Consider the following 25,674-nt stretch of genomic DNA (forward strand, 5'->3'; position numbering starts at 1 on the left):
TAGTACTCTCGGAATACGTTGTTAATCCCTTGTTAGTCTTTGACGGGGGTCCCGTCTGGGCATTCGATCTCAGTTATGCATGGCGAGTGTTGCTCCTTTCTAATAGCCCATGCTAAAAAATCCCACCCCCCTAGAGCCTGAAACTGTCTAGCAGTCCTGCTGTCATGCCAGAATTTATCACTGGCTATATATTTTGTTTACAGTGTCTTTGTATTGATTTCCAAGATTTTTACGACTCCTGAGAACTACTCTCTTTACCTTGCAGTCTTTCTTAAACCTGTCTGGAATTGCTTCTTTTACAAGTGGCATTTATCCTCAGACTAGCTATAAACATAGGTTAGGTCTTTTTTGCTATTAAAGTAAGGATATTTAGAGACCCGAAAGTCGACTATAATAAAGGACTTCATAGGTCTTCGTATATCAGCGGCAATAGTCCCTCTCCCTGGTATTGTTCCCACAGTGGGAGCTATTTTTGGTATATTGATAGCGATCTCTTAATCGATATCTAATGTAGAACATCTTAGTGGTTGCGAATTTGGAGATGCAACAGCAGGGCACACAATATTAGCGTAATTGGTTGGATTCTATTTTTACAGTAGATGGTAAACTTATCAAAATCTGCTAGACAACTCCCTGTTACATGCGCCACTCTTTTTATAAGGTTTCCTTAGTTCTACTTCTTAATCCAGGGCTTGTATTTCTATGCAGCACTGCAATATGTATTGTTCTGTGAGCCTAATCATTTTTCCTTCCACCCAAAACAATATGAAGTGCCCAATCAACTTTTTCCTCCCATGAAGCAAGTCGAAATTGAAGGGCGGGGGGAAGCAAATCTGTAGGCAATATGGGTAAAATGGCTATTGAGATTAGCTCTGGCTGTGTTTTTACCAAGTTGTATTTACTTGAACATTTTGTCAGATGCTATTTAGAACTATCAATGTTCTGTCTGTAAACCCCTTTATTATGTTAGCAAACCCTGCCTCAGGGATGCTGGAGAATTTCTGGCAGGGCTTTAGGTGGGTTAGGAACTAAGAGGGGGGGCATAACCAGTCTAAAACAATATTTGGGGTGGGGCTTAAGAGTTTGGTGTGGCCTAAAAATTAGTTAATGCACGTGCCCTATGTTACTGAAGTAGTGGCCTAATGGATGCGGTCACATTTTTTACATTGCTCGAAAGGGAGTAAAATCGGTTTTAGATGGCGTGTTTAATATAATATAGTTGATCAGCAGTCAAAAGTGGACTAAAATAATTAAAAAAACGAAATCCAATAAGAATAGGTTAATGTAGGTTCCATCCCATCAATTATTTTGAATGAAATTCATGATTCTTGTGTATTTGTTTTATTAAGTCTTTCAAATGACAAGACTTCAATAAATGTTGCAATAATAAAACAATGTATTCTCTATATTCTATTTTCTCTTTCCACGTGTCACAGAACTATATGTACCTCTCCAAATGTCTGAAACTAATGATGTGATTATAAGCATGGGTAGCAGTGGCATCTAGTGGGGAAGAGCGGCATTGTCACACTCAGTCTTTTCACTGCAGGGACACCGGGCCAGGAGTCCGTGCAGAGCCCCAGCCCGGGGTCAGTTTTTGTACTCTACCTGAACACAGCCCACCTTAAGACCTGATGGTTCCAAATACCATGTGTTGCAGTATAAGTCCTCTTCGGAATGTTCCCACCACAACATACCCCCGATTCCGGTGTTTCTATCTCCCTTCATGAGTTGCAGGTCATTAATTATGTATCAATTAAACAGAACTGTTTCTTAGCCCTGAACAGTGGACTTTTTTTCTTTTTTACAAAGTCTTAAAAGTCAGAACAATCCGTCAGACGGTTAGAACGGTATGTTCTGTTCTGCTGCTGTTGGACATCACATCCTTTACTCAGACAGCAGAGCTCTCCCCTAACTGTTAATGTTGTTGAGCAGATATCCCTCAAGTCTGCATAACTTCGTTCTATATGTGTCACAAACAGGGAGCCACCATTCAGACCTGGAGAGGGGTGCTTTCTGATGGACCGGTCTCCCTCGGCAAAGCTGTTACTCAGGCAACAGACCTGTCCCCCAGGCCTGTATTAGATAGGTTTGATCTGTGGATCCTTGACGTGAGTCTTCGCCTTCTTCTTTCCAGGTGGGCCAGCGAGATTTTGAGACCGAAAAACGTCTGCGGAAGGACCTGAAGAGAACAAAAGCCCTACTGGCCGATGCCCAGATGATGCTGGACCACCTCAAGAACAATGCGCCCAGCAAGCGGGAGATAGCCCAGCTTAAAAATCAGGTGCATCCATCGTTCAATGGTGTCCTTACCCACAAAGGAAGGCAGGATCTACCTTTATCTATTGTTTGTGTGTTTCTTCTATTGCTGGTAACATCACCTTAGGCGGTTTCAAAGTACTATTGGAAGAGGAAAAAGGGGGTGAGGAGTGGAAAAGTTGGAAGGAGACCAGGGAGGATAAGAGGGATGAGGTTAGAGGAATCCAAAGTAGTGGTGAATGTGAAAAGAAATTGTTTCCGACAGTGATTTAAAATGTAGGTCACAAAATGGGGTCGGGGACTAGGACGGAGGTGCTGGTTATGTCTGCCGAAATGCCTACCCCACTCGCTGAATGTTTACACTTGCCTGTGGCTAGCAGGGCTGTCATTTACCGATATGAGAACAGCATTCCACCTGATTCAGATGGAGATGTATGGTGGCATATATGGGCCATTTTGGGAATAGGCACTGATGGGCAGTGACCTGTGTGGCCCTGGGGTGCACTTACCAAGCAACGGCCATTGCTTCTATAGTCTATGGGTGGTTTAAGCAGTGTCTAATGTGGTTCTTGGATTTAGTTGGGATGGGCAGTGACCTGTGAAGTTCTGGCTTAGAAAGTAATGTGCAGTGGACCATGGACATGCTTAAGATAGTAATATGCAGTGTTGCATGTGGTCTGCGGATGGATTTAGTAATAAACAGTGTTCATTCTTGTACAGGGTGGGGTTTTTATAATGATTGGAAGCATTGCAGTCTGGTCCATAGGTGTACTTGGATAGCCACTGGCAATGCCTCACGTGGTTCAGGGGTAGTTTAGTGATGTGCAGTGTTCCATGTGGTTAAGGAATGGGCTTAGAAGGTAATGATCAGAGTCCTGTGGCTCAGTGGCCGGCTTAATTATTGATGCAGTATCCTGTGTGCTCCCAGGGCTGGCTTACATAGTGATCTATATGATCCTGGATCGGGCTTGGAGAGTTATTGGGAGCACCCTGTCTGGTCCTTGAGCAGGCGTTCCTAGTACTTGGCAGTGCCCCATGTGGTGATGGATCTAGGCTTGAAAAGGGATCAGCAGTGCCCTGTGTAGTTCAGAAGCTACGTACAGATGGTGATGAGCAGGGTCTCGTGTGGTCCAGGGATGTTGCTTGCTTGACATGTGAAGCATCCACAGTGGTTGCAAGCTAGCATTGAAGGCAAAGGCAATTGGAACACATCAGCAGGCCACATTCACCTTCTAATGTACGTCTGGTTTGTAAGCACTTCCAGTTGATCAGTAGGAATACAGAATCTGCGTTTGCATAGCTTTGCAAAATTGTATTAATCTTTGTTTTCTGTGTCGCTTACGATTATGGGTGACTTTTCCATTGTACTCCACTGCCCATAAGAGGGAATGGTTCCATGTCATTTCCACGACAGTAATTTACTTCAAAGTAATTACTTCAACCTTTAACTTCCATTTTGGTGCCCATTCCCACCATTTACCTTCACTACTACCCCTATCCCTACCTCCTCTCCCCTTTTCACCCCTGCGTGTATTTTTCGAAGTAAATCACTTCAAAGTAATTACTGGCGTGAAACAGGAGACCGAAGGAATGCAATGCAGAAGTTAGGCCATGTCGCAGATTGCTTACCATTCTGCCAAAGTGTCGCTAATGTGGATTAAGCTGCATTGCAAGCAGAGATATCAAGAACAGCTCCCTTGCACAGGGGCTGCAGCCTTTCCTTTACCTGGCCCTAATGCGCTTCTGTCCCTTGTGCAGCTGGAGGAGTCCGAGTTCACCAGCGCTGCTTCTGTCAAGGCCAGGAAGTCCATGGAGGTAGAAATGGAGGACCTGCACCTACAAATAGATGACATTTCAAAATCCAAAGCAGCGGTAAGTCATGATGCCAGAAAACACCCCTTGACTCATGCAATGCCAGAGTGTCGCTCTCCATACCATATCCACGGTGCAGTGTCGAGCCCCCAATGAGTGCATTTAATAGTTAAATGAATAGAAATGTGAGGGGAAGAGGAGAATATGTGTTCAGCCAAATGCTAATGTCGTTGGTTCTCTGGTAAATGACCTTTAGAATTGCCCCCCCCCCGCCCCCAGTCACTTACTCTCCAGTGTCAGCACAAATGTGGACTCTTGCTTCCTTGTTCGATTCTCCCCAGGCACTTTATTTCCCAAGCATTCTCTCTATTCTTCTTTATAGTTTGTATATGTGTCTTCTTCACATTGGATGTTAAAAGTATCTTGTTTAAATGCGCGTCTGGCTGTTCTCGTTTTTTTTTTTTTTTTTTGACTGGTGGCTTTTTCCTACAAGGAAAGGTCCATTTGGCAATACTGGATCGGTGTTCATACAAGCTGCTACTAGGTTTCTTCTACATACACCATCACGTTGGTGTCAACAACAGTGATTCGCGTGATACTTCGAGATATTAACTGAAATAAGTTAAAAACATGAGACAAAAGACACAGTATACTGACCCATGAAGTTCCTGTAGTGCAAACATTTCCATCTATGCTCCTTATTTTAAGTGAAATCAAACAAACTCTGGAAACCCAGACCGAGTACACTTGCGATATATTATTCCAACTATGAATAATACACGTAGGGCCTGATTCACAGAATGCTTTCCTATGGGGTTGTGCCATTATAAAATGCTTCTGTGAATCAGGCCCTTAGAGTTTGATTTTCAAATGTTCAGTGTTATATTGTAATGGCCCAAATTTCCCTGAAGAAGCTCAGTTAGTGAAGCACGTGTAGGCTAGGACCAGTTTAATTGTACGGTTATTTTTCATATTTTTGGCCAGGGCACACAGCCTTGTTTGTTTTAGTTTCTCCATGGTTAATCCATGAATGTAAGGGATTAGCATCAATACGGTATTCCGAATAGATTATTTATAAAACCCTACCGAATATTTGTGTTTCTAGAAGAAAAAACTAAACTTTACATAAAAGCAAATGATGGATTAAATTGGTTTATCGCATAATGTAGGTATTCTGCATGTATTGGCCTCATCATGTAGCTTGATGCACCTCAAACCTGACCTCTGACAAATCCACCCTCGTAGCTGAGCTATAGACCTCGTGTGCAACCCTTGTGCCGAGCATCAAGACCCCTCTCTGCCTTTGCAATTTATTCCCAATCTGCAGCAGCCATTTCTCTTTCAGTCCTAAAACACCCACACAGATCTCTTCATGCGCACCTCACATCTAACCCGCTAGACAAATTTGCAATCCAGTTCTAGGACTCCACACACAGTCCTTCCAGTGCACCCTCGCGGCCCACAGGGCCCAGCTAGTGCCGCTACATGCTTGCCCTCTGAGGGAACACCTAGAGAGAAGGACGCAGACACCAGAGTAATAAAGGATTTTATTTAAAGTGAAGTGTGTGTTCATTTCTTTGTGTTGTGTGTGTGTGTGTGTGTGTGTGCTTGTGGGAGAATCCGTCCAGCCCACCATGGGGCTGGATGGAATATGTAAAAAGAAAAGAAGAAGAAAGTGACAAAGCAATACAACTCACCTGCCCAGGAAATAGCTGGGCAGGGGAGAGAAAGATAATCCAAAAAGTTTTTTTTTTATTTTTTTAAAAAAGACAGTTGGAGAGGGACCGTGAGAGATTTACCTGGGCCTAAATCCATGAAGTGGTGCCGGGTGGAGCGTGGGTGCCCCCTAGAAACTGATTGCAGGGGGCTGCTGTGAAAGTGGCAGCCCAGCCCACTCGGCCCGTAGCGCCTGTTGGCCCACCTGGGTGACAGTTCGGGGTGGGCCAAGTGATATTCCATGACCAGGCAGCATACCAGGGGCTGCCTGGACACACAAAGAAAAGCTCTGCCCGGACCGCGTGTGAGGGGCGGCCCAGACTGGGCTGCCCAGCTGCGCCTTCAAAGGCCCACCTTGTGGCCAGCGAGGCGGTCCTTAAATTAAGTCCTCTCAGGATGCTTATGGAAGGTGCAGGCCGGGAGGTGAAGGGAGTGAGAGCAGTGAAGCCCGCTCCATCCAGTAGGGTGGAGCGGTGATCTTTTGATCACCTCAGTGGCCCACCCGAATGAAGAGGGAGGAGGTGAAGGGTGTCCTGGGCTGTGTCAAGTCCCAGCTTCTGATCCCGCTTAGGCTGAAGAAGAACCCAACTAACCCCTACATAGGTGTGGACTACATGATTTTTAATAACTACTGCTGAGCTGACAACCCTGTGGGAGAAAGGGGAAGTGGATAAAACAAAAAATGACAGAGCACTGCTTGTGACTCTGTTCTTCAGTCGAACGCTGTAGACCTAGAAACCAAAGAGCTTATTGGCTGCTTACCTCCTCTCTCCCTTCTCCTCTTGAATAAACTCCACTTCTGATTACCCGTCTGCCTCCTCTGAGTTTGAAGGCACGACCGAATCCTCTTACTAATCTTCTCAGTGCTGACTGTTAGTACTGTTTACAGGTAATACACTCCACAGAAGGATTCAGCAAGGGGAATTCATTGGATGCCTCTCTAGAGCTTTTAATCTTGTTATTTCAGTGATAAGCTTAGTCTTCTCTTAATTACTTTTGGCTGTTACTGTCTTTTTTTAATGTTCAACTCCTTTCTGTTCCATCTTGTCTTCTCCCTGCAGCTTTCTCTTGACCTCTCTTTACAATCCTGTTTTTTTCCCTGTGATTATATCTACGTCTTTTCTCTTTCTTTTAAGAAAAAGTAAGTTCCTGCTTATGTCTCTTTTCTTGTCAGTCAGATTGCACTGCCTTTTCCTAGACTTCCTTTATTCTAGTTGCCTGCAGTTAGTTAGCGCATTGGCGCTCTGCTTCCTATTGCTTTTTAATCTCGCCATGCTCGACTTTCTCTTCAGAATTAATATTTCTGTTCACCACGCATTTGCGCTCTGTCTTCACCTCGCCACAGTAATGATTCTTGGCGTAGTCGTGCGCTTGTTAATTTCGTTCACCACCTTCACTTGCCTCAGTAACTATTCACCATACAGCCGCGCTCTTGTTAATTTTATTAGTTGCGTAGCTAGTAAACCATTAGCGCAATATCACTGCCCCTTCGCGCAAAGTGGTTCTTGCTTCTAAACTCCTCTGCCTCGCTGCTCGTGTACTTCAGTAGCGCAGCAAAGGAAACTGGTAACAGGCACCTGTGCTCGCAATCTTCCAAGTTACCTGCTACCTCAACTGTTTTCTACACAAGCACACATTTAAAGCACTTTCAAAATATTTGCAGTTCTGGCCTATTATTTACATTTATCTTAAAACAGAGTTCACTTAGAGAAAATGCTTAAACTAAATGCACTTAGCTTAAAGGTTCTTGAAGGTTTATCTTCTTCTATGGTTTCTTCCTGAAATACAGCTTATTCACAGTTTAGTCAGGAGCTCATGTTTGCTGTGACCCACTCAGTTCACGTCTTGAATAAAAGACGTTTTGGAATTCCACTGAAAATTCCAAGCTGCTGTTCTTAAGCCTCCAACCAATCAGGTTCAAGGGAAGTACCCACTATCTTGGAAAGGGGCAATTTCAGTCTCCTGATGTCACCTCTGTTAAGGAAACCTAGTTTTCTCGTCAAAAAACTCACACACTCCAATACATTTTCCCCCACTTCCAATAGGCCAAACATCTGCCAACCTTGTGCACCACCGTCCCATTCCTAGGATATCTTCCATGCAGGACCCTGACAGGCTGCTCCGTTGAGCAGCGTGGTTGAAGAAAGTGGGGCAGCCCAGGTGAAGGTAAGCAGCCCGCCCCATGCATCTAGCGATGTTTTGCAGAGGCGGTGGGCTGGAAGTCCCAGGAAGGCAGTGGGGAGCGGGAGGTCATGACAGTGGCATCCCTGTTGCCATGGGGATGCTGCCCATCCCAAGATGGCCGTAGGTGCGTCTGTGATGCCAGGTGGTTCCTCCAGCCAATCGGGCTCACACAGGATTATAAATATTTATGCAGAGTGCAGCGGTGAGCATGGGTGGGCTCCTATGCCAATGGGGCACACCCAGAGCAGTGTAAATACCCTGGGTGTGACGGTGAAGCATGGGCGGGCCCCCACTTGTGCAGGAGGCCGCCCAGGACTAGAAAAAGAGTTGCAGGCTGTGCAATGATGTGTGTGGGTCCCCACTCGCCGAGGAGCCCCCCCAGAGCCTTCAAGCGAAAGCGGCCATTTCGTTGAATGAAGCAGGCCCATGGCCCTACCAGGAGCAATCAGGGGACCACCTGAGGAATGAAGAGGCCCCATTACGTGTCACCAAGGAACAGGTCACAGCCTTCTGTCAGCCATCACCCAGCCTTTTTCATCATAAGCAGCCATGCACCCACTCAGCCAGAGCCAGCGCTACAAGGACAGACCATAAGGTACTGTAAAGGGGTGACTGGCTGCAGCAGTCACCCCATTGTGACATAGTGTCTTATATGTTTTTTGTACGTAAATATATATGTATGTTAAATTATGTAAATAGTTATTTGTTAAGTAGATTAAAAGTCAAGTAGGGTGTACGAGAGTTATTGGGAATGTTAAGTAGAGTAAATATTAAGTAGGGGTAGTATGTATAGATGCCCATTAGTTTAAGAAGTGGGCAGTTGGTGAACAGGTGCAAGTGGATCTAGGTCACTTGACCTGAGCCCCGCCCACCTGTCAATCATTGCTAAAATGTTGGTACCTTCCTGTTTTGCCACCCTTTTTCCCTACTTAGTCAGCCCTCCAGCCTCTTTTCCTTTGCAGTTGGTGATCAGGTGCAAGTGGATCTAGGTCACATGGCCCAAGCAACACCCACCTTCTTAGCCCTGCATCTTCCTTCCTGCTCTTAACTCTTAGGTCAAGGGGCGTCTCTTACCCGGGCGTCCGAAGTGAAGGGCAGATGAAGAAAAGGGCAATTGCTGTTTGAACCGGGAGGACCCATGGCCGAACCCCTCCTTAGACAACAGGTAAGCATGCGCCGACATGTGTTTTCTCCCTCCATCCCCAAATGCCATCCCCACCATCACAAGACAACAGCAACATCATCGCCTCTCCTATAAGGTATGGACTCCGCAATGCAGCAACTTCACCCACATCAGCCTCAAGCCCATCAGCACCTCAACACAGAAGTTGTTGATCGCCAAGTTCTGCTCAGTGATCACCCATGCAGCAGACATTGCCAACCTCATCACTACACACAACCTTGATGCCATCTTCATCACTGAGACCTGTCTGACACCACCTCCACCCACATCCTAGACGTCCTTGTCCCCGGTGGCTACAGCATCCAACACAGAGACCGGCCAAACAAGACAGGCGGGGGCCTTGCAGTCATCCACAAGACCTTGTGGCCCTACAGTCAAAGTCCTCTCCTGCCACTTCCAGCTCTTCCCGATGGACAGTCACTGTACAGCTTATTTATAGACCACCTAAACCCAACACTGCCTTCATTAGAGACTTCATCGACCTGGTCACCACCATCCCTTGTGCATGCCAACATCATCTTCGTAGGCAACCTCAACCTCCCAGGCAACAAGGCCATCAAACCGATGAAAGAAGCTCTCTTCTACCTTCTTGACACCCTTACCCTCACACAGCACACAAAAGACCCAACACACGGGAAATGTAACATTCCGAACCTAATCATCACTGTGCTGCCTTCTCTCCACTAACTCTCACCTCTCCCACTTGACTGGTCTGACCACCTGACTGTGCCTTTCAACATCCTGCACCCCACGCTTCCCAGTCAAGCACTCCCAGCAGAAACCCATCTGAAAAAACCTCAGGTCATTCAAGAACATTCCGTGAAAGCCCTCACGGAAGACCTTGCCAACCTCCACTTCACATGGACCGAACACCCCAAACCGAACTGTGACTCTCTACTGGAAGCACTCAATGTCACCCTCCTAGCCTCCATCGACTGACACGTGCCTCTGAAACAACACACCTGAAAACAGAAATTGTCAGCACCCTGGTACACGCAAGACCTCAACCTCAGCAAAAGAGTCACCAGGGAACAAGAGAAAACCTGGCACCGCTCCAGGTCCACATCCGACCTGACGCTCATCCTGGAGCTCTGAGCAATTCACTGACAACAAATCAACACAGCGTAGGCCTCCTGCTATCAGAATGCCATAGCAGAAGCCAAATACAAAAGCAGAGCCTTCTACAAAGCGTTCAAGCACTGCATCAACCCACTACCGAACCCTGCCATACCATCCTCCATCGAAAAATCCAATGCCATCAACAGCTTCATCGACAAAATCAGCAATATTCGCCAGCGCATAGACACCAGCTCTGCATCCACAGACCCACCTCACATCCCTCCATGCGAAACCTCCACACCCTGGACAAAATTCAAGACACTCTCTACAGAGGACCTAGTAAAATCCCTGGCTGCCATCAAGGCCACATTGTATACAAACGACATCCTCCCAGCATCCAACCCAACGACCCTCCCCGCAGAATATCTCATTCCCTATGTGAAAATCATCAAAATATCCCTAACTCAAGGCACTTTCCCATCGACCCTTAAGACAGGACATATCCTCCCTCTACTAAAGAAACCCACTCTGGATCCCGACAACCTAGGTAACTATCGCCCCCATCACCCATCTTCCCTTCCTAGGTAAGATCATCAAGAAAGTGGTAGCCACACAAGTGCAGCAACACAACGACATCAACAATCTCCTCCAAACCTACCAAAGCTGGTTCAGACCCAGATGCAACACAGAGATGGCAACCATACAAGTGGTCGATGACGCCTTCAACATCTTTGATGATGGCCACTCCTGGCTCTGTTCGACCTCTCAGCCGCCTTCAACACAGTAGCCCACCAGGCGCTCACAGACATCCCACATCTGTGCATGGGCATCAGTGACTTGTCCTACTCTGGTTCAAGTCTTACCTCACCAACCGCCAGGAGTTTGTTCAGATGGACTCCTCCAGATCGCCAATGCTAACCTGTGGAGACCTACAGGGTTCCATCCTCTCCCCAGTGATCTTCAATCTATACATGGAGCCGCTGGGAGCCCTTATAGCCACATAAAACATCCACATCCACCAATACGCGGACGACACACAGCTATACTTCCAGATTGACTCCAAGGACATCCACAGGCTCAAAACCTGTCTCTCGCTGATCCGGTCTTGGATGTACAGCGCATATGTGATGCACAACCCCTCTAAGACCGAATTCCAACTCCTCACCAGAAACCCTGAACACTGAGACCTGACTATCAACCATGAACCCTGAGGGCTTCACACCCCAGCGGACCTCCTGCGCCATGTCCCTCGGGTTGCACATCGACAAACACCTTTCCTTCAAGACACACATAGCTAAGAAAACTCAGACAGCTTGGTATCAGCTCTCCCCCCTGCGAAAATGTAAGCCCTTCCTCCCTCTGGACAGCTTTAGATCCACTGTTCAAGCACTGGTACTATCCCACCTGGATGGGGGCAATGCCCTCCTCAAAGGCCTCCCGTCATCCTCTCTTGTGCCCCTGAAAAGTGTCTTATATGGGGCTACACGTCTCATCAATGGTCTACGCAGATAGGACCACGTCTGCCCGGCCGTCATCAACCTTCACTGGCTCCCACTGCACGCACGAATCACCTTCAAGTCTTGCTACATTATCTATAAGGCAATCACCCTCAAGTCACCCGGCTACCTTGCGGAGAAGCTCAGTATGTCCAGGGGACAGTGCACCACCAGAAGCCAGGACATGTGCAGACTTAAAATTCACCGCTGCAAAAAGGAAAGGACCAGAAAACAAGCCTTCTCTGCCTTAGCCTCAAGACTATGGAACCTCCTCCCCGTCAGCATCAGACTTGCCCCCACTCTCCTACAATTCAGAAAAGCACTAAAGGCCCACCTCTTCAAGCAGTTTCTCCTCCTGAACACCTAGGACATTGCGTCGCTCCCTGGCACCACCTGACTCGCTGGATGCCCTCCGCCCATCTCCTGCCTGCCACCCTGTACATCTGTAACCCTCTGTAGCCTATCCCCACTGTATATCTGTTGTGTTGTTACCTCTGAAAAGCACTCTGTTACGCATCTGTACTGTTGTATACTCTGCAAAGCCCTCCATTGCTTCTCAAAGCTAGGTCCATGTTTAATAATTACCATAATAATAATAAAAGTACAATGGAGGTACCCTGGTGTGAGGTAGCGGTATGGTGTGGCAGCCTGTCTGAGGCCGCCTAGCATGATGGGACCACCCGCAGAGGCCATCCTCTGGCCTCACACCATGTGGTTGGTACCTGAGGTTAGGCAGGGGATCTGTTGAGGCAGACTCACCCTACGGGTCGCCAAGATCCCCTCCAAGGTTAAGTGAGCTGACGTCGCAGGTTCCCCAGTCAGTTGGGGCTCACACTATGGAAATCGCAGGGAAAAGGAATTTGTGTTTTTATTAAATAAAGAGGGGTCCCTGTTGGGATCCTTATAAAATGCACTCTGGTGTCTGGGTCTCTTAGTGTTCGAGGAACTGTGGGTGGGGCCCATCTCCTGTTAACAGCAATTTTGTTTTGCAGGTGCACTGCCCCTCCCTATCCAGGTGGACTGGTGGGTGGAGGTGCTGTTTTCCGTGGGAACTGCCCCTGCTCCGGGAAAGGAGGGCCAGGGCGAGGTGGTTTCCATTGGAACTGTCTTTGCTCCAGGGAAGGGGCGGCTACACCTTTGCAGAGACCAGGGCTGGGAAACGGGGGGTACACTTACATCACTCTGTTGATTACCCTCTTTGGAAAAAGACTGGCTCAGTTATTTGGGCTGCGAGCTAAGACCAGATCCGCCTCTCGAGAGCATGTCCTGCGGAGGTCCCTGGTCTAATGAGAAGATACAGTAACTGCACTCCTACTTCAGCATTTGCTAAGAACCAGAATGTGGGTGTTGTCAGGTTACCAGAGTCGAGCATAGTTGGAATTTATTTATTGGTTATTTGTAATACGCACTATACAGCAAAAAATTGTTTCAAGGCGCATCAAGACAGGGGGAGGGGAGAAGGGGATGAGGGCGAAAAAAAGGAAAAGGGTATAAAACAGAACCGTTCTTAAAAGGTCTTGAAACATGCGGAAGGTGCAAGTGCTGTAACATGAGCACAGGGGGAAGGGGGGGAGAGTGCAGGCAGGGGAGGAGAAATGTCACCCTCACATTGGTGTTGTACGCTAATCCACTTTGAGTTGATGTGGGGATCTCGTGTTTACTCGGTCGTTGGTGCTGTGTGACATAATTCGGCCACACTGCAGTACCTAACAATCTCCCACGTACCTGCAATTCACCATAAAGCATCCCCCTTGGAGCCCAGTGGAGTTTGAAGGCTCAGATGAATTTCAGCACTCAAAAGAAATCTATTTTTCCATCCTGAATGACAAAGTACCTTAGAGCTGCAAAAAATACCTGATCGTGTCAGGGCGTCCTGCTCACCGTTTTACGTTGCTAAGCACTGTAAGCCACCCGTCGCATGAATCCACGCCTGAGTGCCTGTGCATTGTTTAGGTTCCGCTTGGATATAGATCTTGTGAGGGAAGCAGAAAGCTGCCGCTGTTGCCAGAGACCATAGGCAGAATATTATTTGTTCATGTGAGCGGTGTGTTCCTAGCGGTGGCCAGGGGGAGGCGGGGGAGTACTGCGTTCTTCTGCATTCATAGGCTGGTTCATCTAAAAACATGTTTTACTTTGCTTCATAATTGCACATACAGAAATTGGCAACTGTTGTCACAATTAATTAGATTGCATCCAGTAACAGACAACCAAGGTCAGTAACCATCTTTCTGTAACATTCATTCACCACACCGGCAAAAAGCACACCACTGAACAGAGAAATGAAACCGTGTCTCACTGTTCCAGCTGCCAAAAAGGGTCTGTTTTTATTTTGGGCTGCATATAACGCGACTCCAAAGAATGTTGGCGAGAGGGCAGAGAATGCGCTTGTTAGTTGGTGAGTAGGGAAATCCTCCAGCTCGGTCTCTTGCCAAGTTTCCTTTAGATAAGTTTGCCCTGGCTAGGTTTCTTTCCCAATTGTTTCCGTTGTAGGATTTCTTTAGTTAAACAAGAAGAACGTTAACTAATTGAGGATCCTCATCACCTTGGAAGCGCTTCCATCAGCTGTGAACGTAGAGCATGTATTTTCGTTTGATCCGCTTATCCCTGGTTCCAGTTGTTAGTTATGGGGTGTTGGCCCTGGTCATCTTTCTAGGGGTTGCTTAGCAGTTATCCCTAGTTCCAGTTTTTAGTTATGGGGTGTTGGCCCTGGTCATCTTTCTAGGGGTTACTTAGCAGTTATCCCTGGTTCCAGTTGTTAGTTATGGGGTGTTGGCCCTGGTTATCTTTCTAGGGGTTGCTTAGCAGTTATCCCTGGTTCCAGTTGTTAGTTATGGGGTGTTGGCCCTGGTCATCTTTCTAGGGGTTGCTTAGCGCTTATCCCTGGTTCCAGTTGTTAGTTATGGGGTGTTGGCCCTGGTCATCTTTCTAGGGGTTGCTTAGCAGTTATCCCTGGTTCCAGTTTTTAGTTATGGGGTGTTGGCCCTGGTCATCTTTCTAGGGGTTACTTAGCAGTTATCCCTGGTTCCAGTTGTTAGTTATGGGGTGTTGGCCCTGGTCATCTTTCTAGGGGTTGCTTAGCAGTTCTCCCTGGTTCCAGTTGTTAGTTATGGGGTGTTGGCCCCAGTCATCTTTCTAGGGGTTGCTTAGCGCTTATCCCTGAGTCCAGTTGTTAGTTATGGGGTGTTGGCCCCGGTCATCTTTCTAGGGGTTACATAGCGCTTATCCCTGAGTCCAGTTGTTAGTTATGGGGTGCTGGCCCTGGTTATATTTCTAGGGGTTGCATAGCGCTTATCCCTGAGTCCAGTTGTTAGTTATGGGGTGTTGGCCCTGGTCATCTTTCTAGGGGTTGCTTAGTGGTTAGCCTGGTGGGGGCTGGTTTTTGGTCTTGCTACTCGCTTTGCTTTCACTGTTGCCCCTTTCGAGGTCTGCTGAAGGTGTGTGACCTGCACCCTGTGCACAGACCCTCATGTTCCCAGTGACATGCCCATTGTGTATAGCAAGCTGAGCTATTTTAGGCAACAGCATGCCAGGATTGTCTCAGTCCTGGGTGGGTAGGCTGCAATGCCACACTCCGCTAGTTTAATCTGAAGGTGCAATGGTTTTCCTGTATGCACCCGGGAACCACTCTGGTGGTGACGGTGCACGGTACAAATACCTTTAACATTAAAATTATATTGTGGAAAGGCAAACCTCATAAATGTAAAGTCACAGACCTGTGCGTACTTGTAGGCAAAATGTAACCGCACAAGTAAATTAGGTGGTACTGAGCTCTACTGTAGCCGAAGAGCAGGCAGGCAACCAGACATGGTGGAAAGCCTACAGGCTTCATGCAGCCCCTTTGCTTCTGATGACGACCTGAATCGCAATTGCATCTGTTGGCTTCAAAATTTGAGCTGAAGCATAACTGACATTGAAATGTATTTGAGTGTAAGTTAGATTATGATTAAATGCAAATGAGTAGGAAAGGAAGTCTGTCACATCTTTTTAACCAATCGCAGGTGTGTTTAAGCTGTCGGGAAATGCCATCCAAAAACGACTGTGGTGTCCTTTGTTTTCTGAAGCATGAGATAATGACATCCTTAATTAAGCAAGGGGAGCAAGGGGATGTCTTTTGTCCAAATGTAACCCTGTTGCTGTCTCATCAGGTCCAGTAAGAGGGGCTTGATACCTCCGTCCCAGGTTGCTTGGAGCACAGAGTTTCCACAGTAAACCACTATCATCGCTTTGGTTTGTCTGGAACCGAGACGCGGGCTTACAGGGGCACCCAATTACCTCCCCAGAGAGTTACTGGTGCTCACTCTGTTCTTGAAGCTGTTTGGACATGGTTTAGAGGCGCACACTCTTCACCACAACTCTAAGCTTAAACTCAACTCTTAAACTATACTAGCCACAGTGCTAAACTTCTCTACTCTATGGAAAACGGTGTGCACCTTCCTTTCAATGCATCTTTGGCAGAATCCTACTTCTCTGCCAAGCTGAACCGACCCCTTGTTTGCTGGGTCCTTGCTGGACTGAAGTAGATTTTCAGACTTAGCAAAGCCAGACTCCTGATCATCCTCCAGACCTTTTAAGGTCTTCCAAAAGAATCAACCCTGTCGGATTTTCCCTTCTGCACTCGGAAGCCCTCTGAGCCGGGACTGATGTGGCCATTTTTATTTTAATTTTAATTTGCATAAATATAATCCAATCCTGTCCATTTCTTAAAAACAAGAAAGGACCTAAATCGACAGGGGTGCCATATACGTGGTCCCAGCAGAACAGCCCCTATTAGCTGAGAGCAGACGCCTGTCGTTTTAACTTCTTGGCCTATTGCTTCATTTACTGATCTGCCTCACGCTGACGTGCCTGTCCAAAATCCAGTGCTATTGCCCCGATTCCTTTTTGTCCTTATTTTCTTTAAATGAATTGCAATGCTTCCTGTATAATTAGGTTTTTGTGATTCTTTTTCAACATTTTTTGTGGTGCCTTATTTAGACACTTTGCTTGCTCCGTTTACGCTTTGCCTGCCCTTTGCAATCCAGAGTATTTTGTCTTTCTTTATTTGGCGTGCGTGTGTGTTTCAATGCTGTCATCACAAGGTTTGTGTTGCTGACCTGGCCCTCTTTCAATAAACGTCCCTTGCCATCTTCGACCTGGTCTGGAGACCTTTTGTTGGCAGAAAGGATGTGTCTGTGAACAGGATACTGAGATCCTGCCTCTCTTGTGGAAATCCCTGTGATTTTTCCAGAGTTCCGGCCTGGTTTATCGATTTTTGTCTCTGACTACTTGGGTTAGGAGCCACCATATTTGAGAGCCTCCTTGTACAGCTGGCTTTGCGGGCTACATTCGTTGGTGACGGCTACTTTGTGATTCTAGCGTGGTACAGCTTGCTGCATCCTGGGGTTGTCCCGAACAGGAGCCCCATAAAATGTGGTGTCTAATCCAATGGCAACACAACCACGCCAAAAACCCTGTGAAACCAGCCCTACTGCGACAAGTCCAGACAGACCAAGAAGAATCCTAACCCACGGCTACATACTCAACCGGAGAAGATGGAGTAATGAGGCTTAAGCCTCGGTATCCAAAAATCATTGCTGATGGATAAGAATCTATCAGCAAGAAGAAGAAGAAGAAGCGAAATCGCAACACATTCTTTCTACGAGTGAGTGGATGGAATACTATGTAGCAATATATGATTCTGGCTAAAGCATGCCTCAGAGAGTGAGGGCCACAGTTGCCAAACCCGATATGGCCCCGCTTATGTTTGGCATCTTGGATTCAAGCCCAAATGGACACATGAGAGAGCCTGCGTGGCATCAACTCATAAAAGACCATATATCTGGCTCAGCTCAGTGGTCATCCAATGATGGTCTGCTGGATACACTTCACTAGGCACGTGATACTGCTCACAGGGAATATAAAACTGCTGGAAATGTTTCACGCTTCATGGCAAGTTGCATGGCCCTTCTTGAGACTGCTCACTGGAATAAGAGTGGCTTCAGGGAACCTTTACAGATCTGGAAACATCTAGAGAGCTTGCAGATCTCCTTCACAGGCGACCAGGCGACAGCTCGCTGGGAACATGGCGGATTGCTGCAATCCGAGGACAGAAGGAGGCTGCTGCTGACAGCACGTCACATCAGTTTACCTGGGGTCCAAGAGACTGCGGTCAGTGTTTGCAGGGGTGTCACTGGAAATGCAAGAGACTTATGCAAACATTTGACTAATGCATAATGAAAATCCAGCACTCAGAACACCAATCAACCACTGGCAGGAAAACTCAACATCTGCAGGCACCTATTGCCATTTCTAGTCTTCCTATCACTCTCTCACGACATGATCTTATCTTTCACTTTTTTTTTAGCCCTTCCGCGATCTAAATGCCTCTCTTCCAGTCTATCTTGCATTTACTCCTTTTCCTCTTTCCCCTTTTGTGTTTTGCTTTCCTCAACTCGCTCCCTCCACATCGCCCCTCCCACCCCCGCTTTCATTGCTGCACGAGCTGCCTTCTCTAGAAACACAATCAATGATTTTCTTTTTTTTATTGAGAGGCAGAGAAGCTATTGATTAATGAGCCGTTCATTCAGTTGCATCAACAGTTAACAGCCGACTGACAAATCCCACTCCAGACTTCAATCTAAAATCAATTCTGCGTTAAAGGGATTGTGTGCGGGCTCTGCTGGAGCGCTGCTGGGGTCAGCCTCGGTCATCTATCACCTTTTGGGGTCCTGCCTCCCCCCAGGAAAGCTGGTCACAGACTAAAGAGCTTACGGGCTCCACGGTCTCGGATCCTCTCCTCGCTACTTATCCCTCACGCCTGCAGCACTCTTCGACCTGGACATAGATGTAGTTCTTGGGGTCTTTACTTACACATTTAGGAAAGCATCTCACCTTCCCCATCCCTCCTTTACTCCATTTAGATTCTTATTTTCATTATTCTCTTACCTTTCAACCAGAGGCGTTGCTAGGGGGCAGGTGAGGGGGCTATAGCCCTGCGTCTTTTGGTTGTAGCCCCGGATAGAAGCCTAGGAGCTACAACCAAAAGGCTAGCTAGCCCCGAGTCTCGGCAGGCTCAAGATTAGCATAGCCAATCGTTTGTCGCCCTGGTGGCTGAAACGCGATTTGGCAGGAGAGGGCCCATTGAAATCCATGGACTGGTAAGGGACTGGCCGTGTTTATGAACTGACTCAATGGCGTCTAAGTTGAGAAGTATGGCTTTTGCCATTTTGGCACCCTCTTGCTGCTTTTACATGTTACTTTTAATTATCGAACCTGTGAAACAGTCTGAAGGCTGGATGTAATGTATGAAACCCATTTCCACCATTCCTTTATAACTATGGGCCTCATCATCGGGGCAAAGTGTTTGTCTTGGAAGCAAGACAATGCAGTGCAACTCAGGTTTGAATCCCGATCCTGCACTCAGAAACCACTTGCTGCTGTTAACCGAGTTATAGAAGAGCAATTATGATTATAACAATCACAAGTTTGGCTGTAATCCGGCATTATTTCTGCCGAGCGGAAAGTGTGTTACCTCCGGGTCGTGCAACGTTATTAGCGCTGCATCACAACCTGGCGTGAATGCGTGCCCCAGTCTGGCAGTAACACTATTACCGCTCAGCAGAAACAGTACCCAAATAAGGGATAACGACAAAATAGCGCAAATAGCACTATCACTGGCAATCCCGGCGCTGTTACTGCCAGCTTAAATTGCGTCTCTGACCAGAACAGGAAGCATTGCGATGGCCATTTTGAAAAACACAATACTTCAAATATCTCCACTTCCTGCAGCCATACAGACCTAGAAAGCCAGAATGTCTCAGGAGAGGACCAGAAGCAAGGTGTCTGAAAATCGTCTGCAAAAACCCAAGTTTAGTGAGGGAGGAGCTTGTGATCCTCACATATTGGGTCATTGCCCAAAGTGTATATGGCAGCCGACAGCAAAAGACCACAGGAGAGCGCAGGACAGGACAGCCGTCTGGCATGACATCAGCCAGAAGGTGACTGCAGTGGCGAGTGTACCCCGTGATGGAGAGGACTGCCACAAGCGGTGGAATGACCCGAGGGTCAGGGTGCCTGGACTGCTGTCACAGCATGGCCAGGAGTCGATGGCCACAGGAGGAGGCACTGTGGAACCTCTGTTCCTCACCGCCTGGGAGGAGAAGTGCAGCACATTGCTGGATATGGAGGGAATAGAGGGAGTCTGAGGTGGGTGCTAGCAGCCAGGTGGCAGGAGGTGAGTCACCACCCCAGCACAAGTGCATGCACAAAGGACAGCCTAGCATAAGATGTTCCAGTGGACAGGGACACATGTCAGCTGACCCAGAAGCTGGGCATGCCAACAGGGTGGAGTGACGGGGTGACACATCAGCCACTCTCTGGGTCAGAGCACCAAGGGCACCCCTGTGCATTACAGCAGCGGGAAGGGGTGTCCAGTGACCCATCCAAGTGCAATGCACATCACACCCATGCTGGTGCAACCAGTGTCAGCAGGAGTGTGGTTCGTGAGCAACCACGAATTTGTGCAGCAGTCATACCAGCATGTTGCAGGCCCAGTGGGCCTGCCCCATGTTGGCATGGCAGACAAGCCACAAGGAAGTACACATGCTTTTACACCGACATGGGCTCAGCTAGCCAATCACTGTATGCCACAGCGCAACCATGCAGCCTTCACAGCAGTGCCCCATAGAGCCATGCCAGTGGGGGGTCCCACTATGTACCATAGCAAATGTGTCTAGCATGGCAACACACGTGGGGGGAACCATACCTGACATTTCCTATGTCCCTTACAGGCACTCGCGCATCTCCAGAGGCATCCGATGAAGACAAGGGGGCAGGCCTATCTGGCTGTGGTGCATCCAGACCCTCAAGGTCCTTCACCACCATCGCTAAAAAGGCACAGGCAGGCTACAACCCGTTGGATGTCCCACTGTGAGGCACTGCAATCCAGCAGGGCCAGGCTGACGTCCACTGCAAGGCTTGCAGCTGGAGGGGTCTGACACCAAGGCCACACCTCCAGGCAGGGCGACACACGGGGACACCAGCCCAGTGTCACCGCATACAGAAGGACCACAACCACCACAAGGCCCTCACTGCTGCCATCATACACCAACCCCAGAGAGCCCTCACTGCCACCAGCATTCATCAACCCCTATGCGCCCTTGCCGCTGCCAGCATGCTCAGTCACCTGAGCCGAACATTGATACACCTTTGTATGGCTCTCCTGACAACAGCCTGGAGCCACTGCACAGCCTCCCTCCCCTACGTCACACACCACCAAGCAGCACTGTGTTGCAAGCACTCAGAACACCTGCAGGCCATACGTGACAGCATACAAGGGTCCACCGAGAAGATTGTGTGGACGATCACCAGGAACCGGGCCAAGACAACATCCACTACGGCCTCCCTGAGATTATACAGCCAGAGGGTCAGGGAGATGACCGAAGGGCTCTCCACACTGGCAGAGGTCACCACCAGAGCACAGAGGTCGCACGCCAACATATCTGGTGGCCAGGTTCCATCACTTCCAGTACTTCAACTCCCACAGAGGAGTCCCAGCAGAGCACACCAAGGCTTCAGTCCCAAGATTGCCCTGAGTGGACTTGCTGGGGAGTTGGCGGTGGTGCGACGAGGGAGGGAAGGACGGACGGACGGAGGGAGGGAGGGAGTGAGGGGGGAGAGTGTGATGGGGAGTTGGTGGTGGGAGGCAGGGAGGGGGATAGTGGGTTGGAGCGTTGGTGGTAGGAGGGAGGATAGTTGGGGCACTTCATATCATTAAAACTGTTAAACTTTATCAATGCGAGGACATTCCTGATTGTGTAATTGTGTTTATTGATGGAGGTGAGTGTCACAGAGTCGTGCATGGCTTGTGCCATGTGAAGGTGTCCGAAGAACTTGTCTATCTGTTCCTGGCAGATAAATATTCCATCTCTCAAGTCATCTCTGCCAATGTGAACATTTGCTACTGCCATAGGTTCTGCATACTCATCCTCTGGGTCGTGGCATGTCCACATCAGGGGGTAGCGGAACATTTCTCTTCAGGTAGGTACAGCATGGCACACAGATGCACAATTTTACTGACTTTCTCTGGAGCGTACATCAGGGCTCCACTGGTACGTGCAGCGGAACGTGTCTTCAGGAGGCCAAAGGTACGCTCGATGCACAAGCGGGTCCTGCTGTGAGCATGGTTGTGTGCATTATCCTGCAGTGTTTGTGGATCACGCACTGGGGTCCTTAGGCAGGGCAGGTGTGAGTATCCGGAGTCACATGCATGGGGGGAGGTACAGGCATTAGTCACGGTGTATGGTGTGGGGTGAACATATGCAATATCAGGGCAATGGACATCTTGGGCATGCAAATGGACCTTCATTTCTCCTCGTGTGTCTATTCAACCTCTGTGCATGCTGTGTCACTCGTGTCATGTGTTGTTTCTGCTTCAAGTGTACCCTGTTGCCTTGCAGCATATATTGGGTAAGGTGTCTGTCGGTGACATGTGCAGCTGACATGGTGACTGCCATGTGGCAGTGTATTTCCACCGTGCATGTGGCATGCTGGGGTTCCCATGGGCTCTCCCTGAGTATCTGTTGCCACTGGGTGGCCATTGTGGACTGGACGCACATGGGTGCATAGCTGTGGTACTGGCAAGGTTGTTGTGTGAGGCAACGTGGCCATTTGTCAGCATTGCTTTGGTTAGTGCATGTTGCATTGAGGTACCTGTAAAAATGTTCGTGTTTTATAGTTGCTTCTGTATGTGTACATCAGCTTCTCCATCCTGGTAAGTCTAACATGTGCTTGCTCTCTGGGCTGTACTGTGACGTTGGTGTGGGAGGAGGTCATGTACGAATTTTGCATTTGCTTGTCATGCTATGCCATGCTATGTGTCCCCCTGCATTTGGACATGTTCACAGCGCATGCGTGCATGCATTTCTGCTTACCCCCTATCCAGGTCCGTAGTCCTCTGTGCCTCCAGTGGTCGAAGTAAGCGGGAACGGTTGGGAGCGGTGTTATCTACTTTTTTTAATGATGTGTTATTGTTCCTATACTTTTATTTTAAAATGAAACAGTTCCGGAATGTTTTCGTTTTAAAATAAAAGTGTAGGAAAAAGTTGAAACTTGCACTTTCACTGCAACACACTGCACATTTCTTTAAGCAGCAGGTGGATGTGTTTGGGGGTTTGTATAGTGTGTGGGAGGGGTGCAGTGATGGGGTTTGTGGGGAGTGGGTGCAAGTTCCACTACTTCTTTTTGTACACTTCGACCACTGTGTGCCTCTCCATGTATCTTGGCAGTGTGCTCTTCTGTAGGATCCTGGAATCGTGGGTGGCACCAGGGTAGCGGGCACAGCAGTGGGTGATGTACTGGTTGGGGTTGAAGGTCACTTGCCCATTCAGGGAGTAGTAGTGCTTGCGGTTACAGTACACTGCTTCGTGGGACTGGGTGGTCACCACCGCAACATGGGTACAGTCCAGGGCAGCGATCGCATTTGGCATTTGGGCAACGGCATAGAACTGTGCCTTCATGGCATTGACCTTGCCTGGGGTGGTAGGCAGTGATACGTGGCTTTGCACTTGTTGCAGGAGGGCTTCAGGCACCTGGTCCAAAACGGCGCAGAATGTGGGCTGTGTCATGCCGTGCTTCATGGCCACGGAGTACCGGAAGGTGCCAGTTCCAAGGAATTGTAGGACAGACGCTATCTTCAGAATGTGGGACACAGCTGTCTGGATGTTCATCCTGCTCCCTATGTCCTCCTGTATTGTGGTGAGCAGCTCAGTTATGGTCTCCCTGTTAGGGCGGTCTCCTTGTTAGGGCGTTACAGGGTGACCAACTGGCTGTCAGTGAGTGTCCAGGGTGAGGTCCTGACCCTGAGTATAATTACACGCATTGCTTGAGCTCTCCTCCTCACTCTCACCCCTCCCCTGGACGCCCTGTGCCCTGGCATGGTTGTCCTGCCTCTCAACTTCCAGGCATAGCATGAGCAGAAGCCTGTCCCAGCTCAGAGTGGCAGCATTGTATTAAAACATTGTTTGGGGTAGGAATTTACCTTATGTAGGCCTCTGGAGTGGTTTGGATTTACCTGTGGCTTCCTTTCTGACACCTGTGTTCATATACCTCCAGCTAGGAGCTGGAGGTAACTGCGCAGTGTTTTCTGCGCTAATACCGCCGTACATGGACCTGTGATGCAGCTGTGTTTGCGCTATGTGTGGCCAGTGCAGATACCGCCAGCTGTAATAGTGCTGGCTGATTTTACAGTCTGCAGTATTTGCGCTGGCTCATGGTCTGGCCGAGCGGTATTGGCTGCGCTAATTCCGCTACCGCCACTTTTAAGGTCTACCACCAGACTTGTGATAAGGCCCTATGTGTCCTTTTAAATTCTAGCTAATCTGTTTAGTGATGGACAAACCACACTTTACATCTGCCTTGTTGGTGTACACACAAACCCCCCTCAGAGCTTGAATCCCATCTCAATCCTACAATGCTTAAGGGTACTTGGCAATCGGACTTACTCGGATCAGTCTCCTGGCTTTTTCCTCCTTGTCGGCACACTACAATCATCATCACCATCATCATCATCTTCATCATAATGGAACCCAATACGCATTGGAGTTACTTGGTCAGTATTATTGGGTGGAGGGGGTTGAGTTTGGGATTTCCCAACACGCACCAGACTGTGCCCAACTAAATATTGCACCCCATAGTGCCTTGCTAGCACTATTAGGGCAAATTAGTACATGGAGCTCTGTTGGCACCACCAGTGAAATTTGTCCTGCCGGTGCTAACGATGCCCCCTGTAATACGATGCCACCCAGAGCACTGTTTATTTTCAAGTAAATAAGGTTTCAGAACTAGCTGAGAGTGGGTGGGATGGGGGGCAAATGGCCACTTCTGCCTGGTGGCACCAGTGGGCACAATTGTATTCTGATCAGTGCATTAAGTGGGATTAGAAATCGGGGGTGGGTGGGTCCTTTGGGGTGTGGCCTACTTAGGCCACTCCCCCAAAGGTGAGCGCCTACCTCACCTAAGTTTGGGGGGTGCTGGTAATAGAATTAGAGCTGGCGCGCACTGGCATTATTACCTTTGATGCACCCACCCCTCCTTTTAAACAAAGGGGCTGGGCGCACCAAAGGTGTGAAACCAGTGTGCCCCAGCTCACACACAGCAGGCAGTCCTTTCATCCAAGGAGCCGGTAGTAGGCAAAGCTTTAACAACTGGCTCCTTGAATGAAAGGTCACCCTGCTGCTGATGTCTCTGTACTCCGAAAACAGGAGGAGGGCTGGACTGCCCAGCTCTCCTTTTGTTTTCGAGTTAAGTCATCAAGCAGCATGAAGCCACTTGGCTTCATGCTGCTTGATGACTATTTACTCAGAAACAAAAGCAGAGCTGGGCAGTCCAGCCCTCCTGTTTCGGAGTACAGAGACATCAAGCAGCCTGTGTAGACATAGCGCTGCACGGTTACCCAGTCAGCTTGCAAGTGTTCGTACGTCCAAAGGGCTGACACCTGCAGGCAGCCTGTGTAACTACAAAGCTTTGGTTAAACAGGCTGCATGACGAATGTGTTTGCGTGGCATGGGCTAGTCGGGTGTGGGCCATGGTAGGGCCCCGGCTCAGGAGACCTTTTTGGAGACTGCTGTGGCTAGCCCCGGCCCACTTAAAGCCCGGATTCTGATCAACATGTGATGGCTTGCCTTAAATCGTTGCTTGTCGTATGATTGACAGCAGAAGCGACCCAAACACAGAGACCTAACAGATCAAAGAAAAACCAACTGCAGTGAAATCCTGGGAGCTGTCCCACATCCTGCTGGAAGCTATGCCTGTGGCAACAGAGAAATCCTCATCCTGCTCGATAACATCATGACTGGTTCTCTGATTTCAGCACAATGGCAGTCTGAAACCAACTGGTTCAACCTGGCCTGCACACGGATATAGAGCGCCCTCCGGAATCTCCAAACACTCTTCCCTTCCCCAACAAATTGATTTACCTACCAGCACCCT

At 48.4% G+C, this 25,674-nt stretch overlaps 1 protein-coding gene across 14 annotated transcripts in view; it reads left to right on the forward strand.

The window, feature by feature from the left end:
- MYO18A (myosin XVIIIA) overlaps nucleotides 1–25,674 on the forward strand; it is a 1,313,149-nt gene that overhangs the window by 1,085,382 nt on the left and 202,093 nt on the right. For all 14 annotated transcript variants that reach the window (XM_069615286.1, XM_069615296.1, XM_069615289.1 and 11 more), the window contains 2 exons: nucleotides 2,138–2,284; nucleotides 4,018–4,131. In XM_069615286.1, coding sequence (XP_069471387.1) covers nucleotides 2,138–2,284; nucleotides 4,018–4,131 — 261 coding nt within the window. The remainder of the gene's footprint in view (nucleotides 1–2,137; nucleotides 2,285–4,017; nucleotides 4,132–25,674) is intronic.

Source organism: Ambystoma mexicanum, chromosome 9 (assembly GCF_040938575.1).
Source record: "Ambystoma mexicanum isolate Mex_15411 chromosome 9, UKY_AmexF1_1, whole genome shotgun sequence".
Lineage (NCBI taxonomy): Eukaryota > Metazoa > Chordata > Amphibia > Caudata > Ambystomatidae > Ambystoma > Ambystoma mexicanum.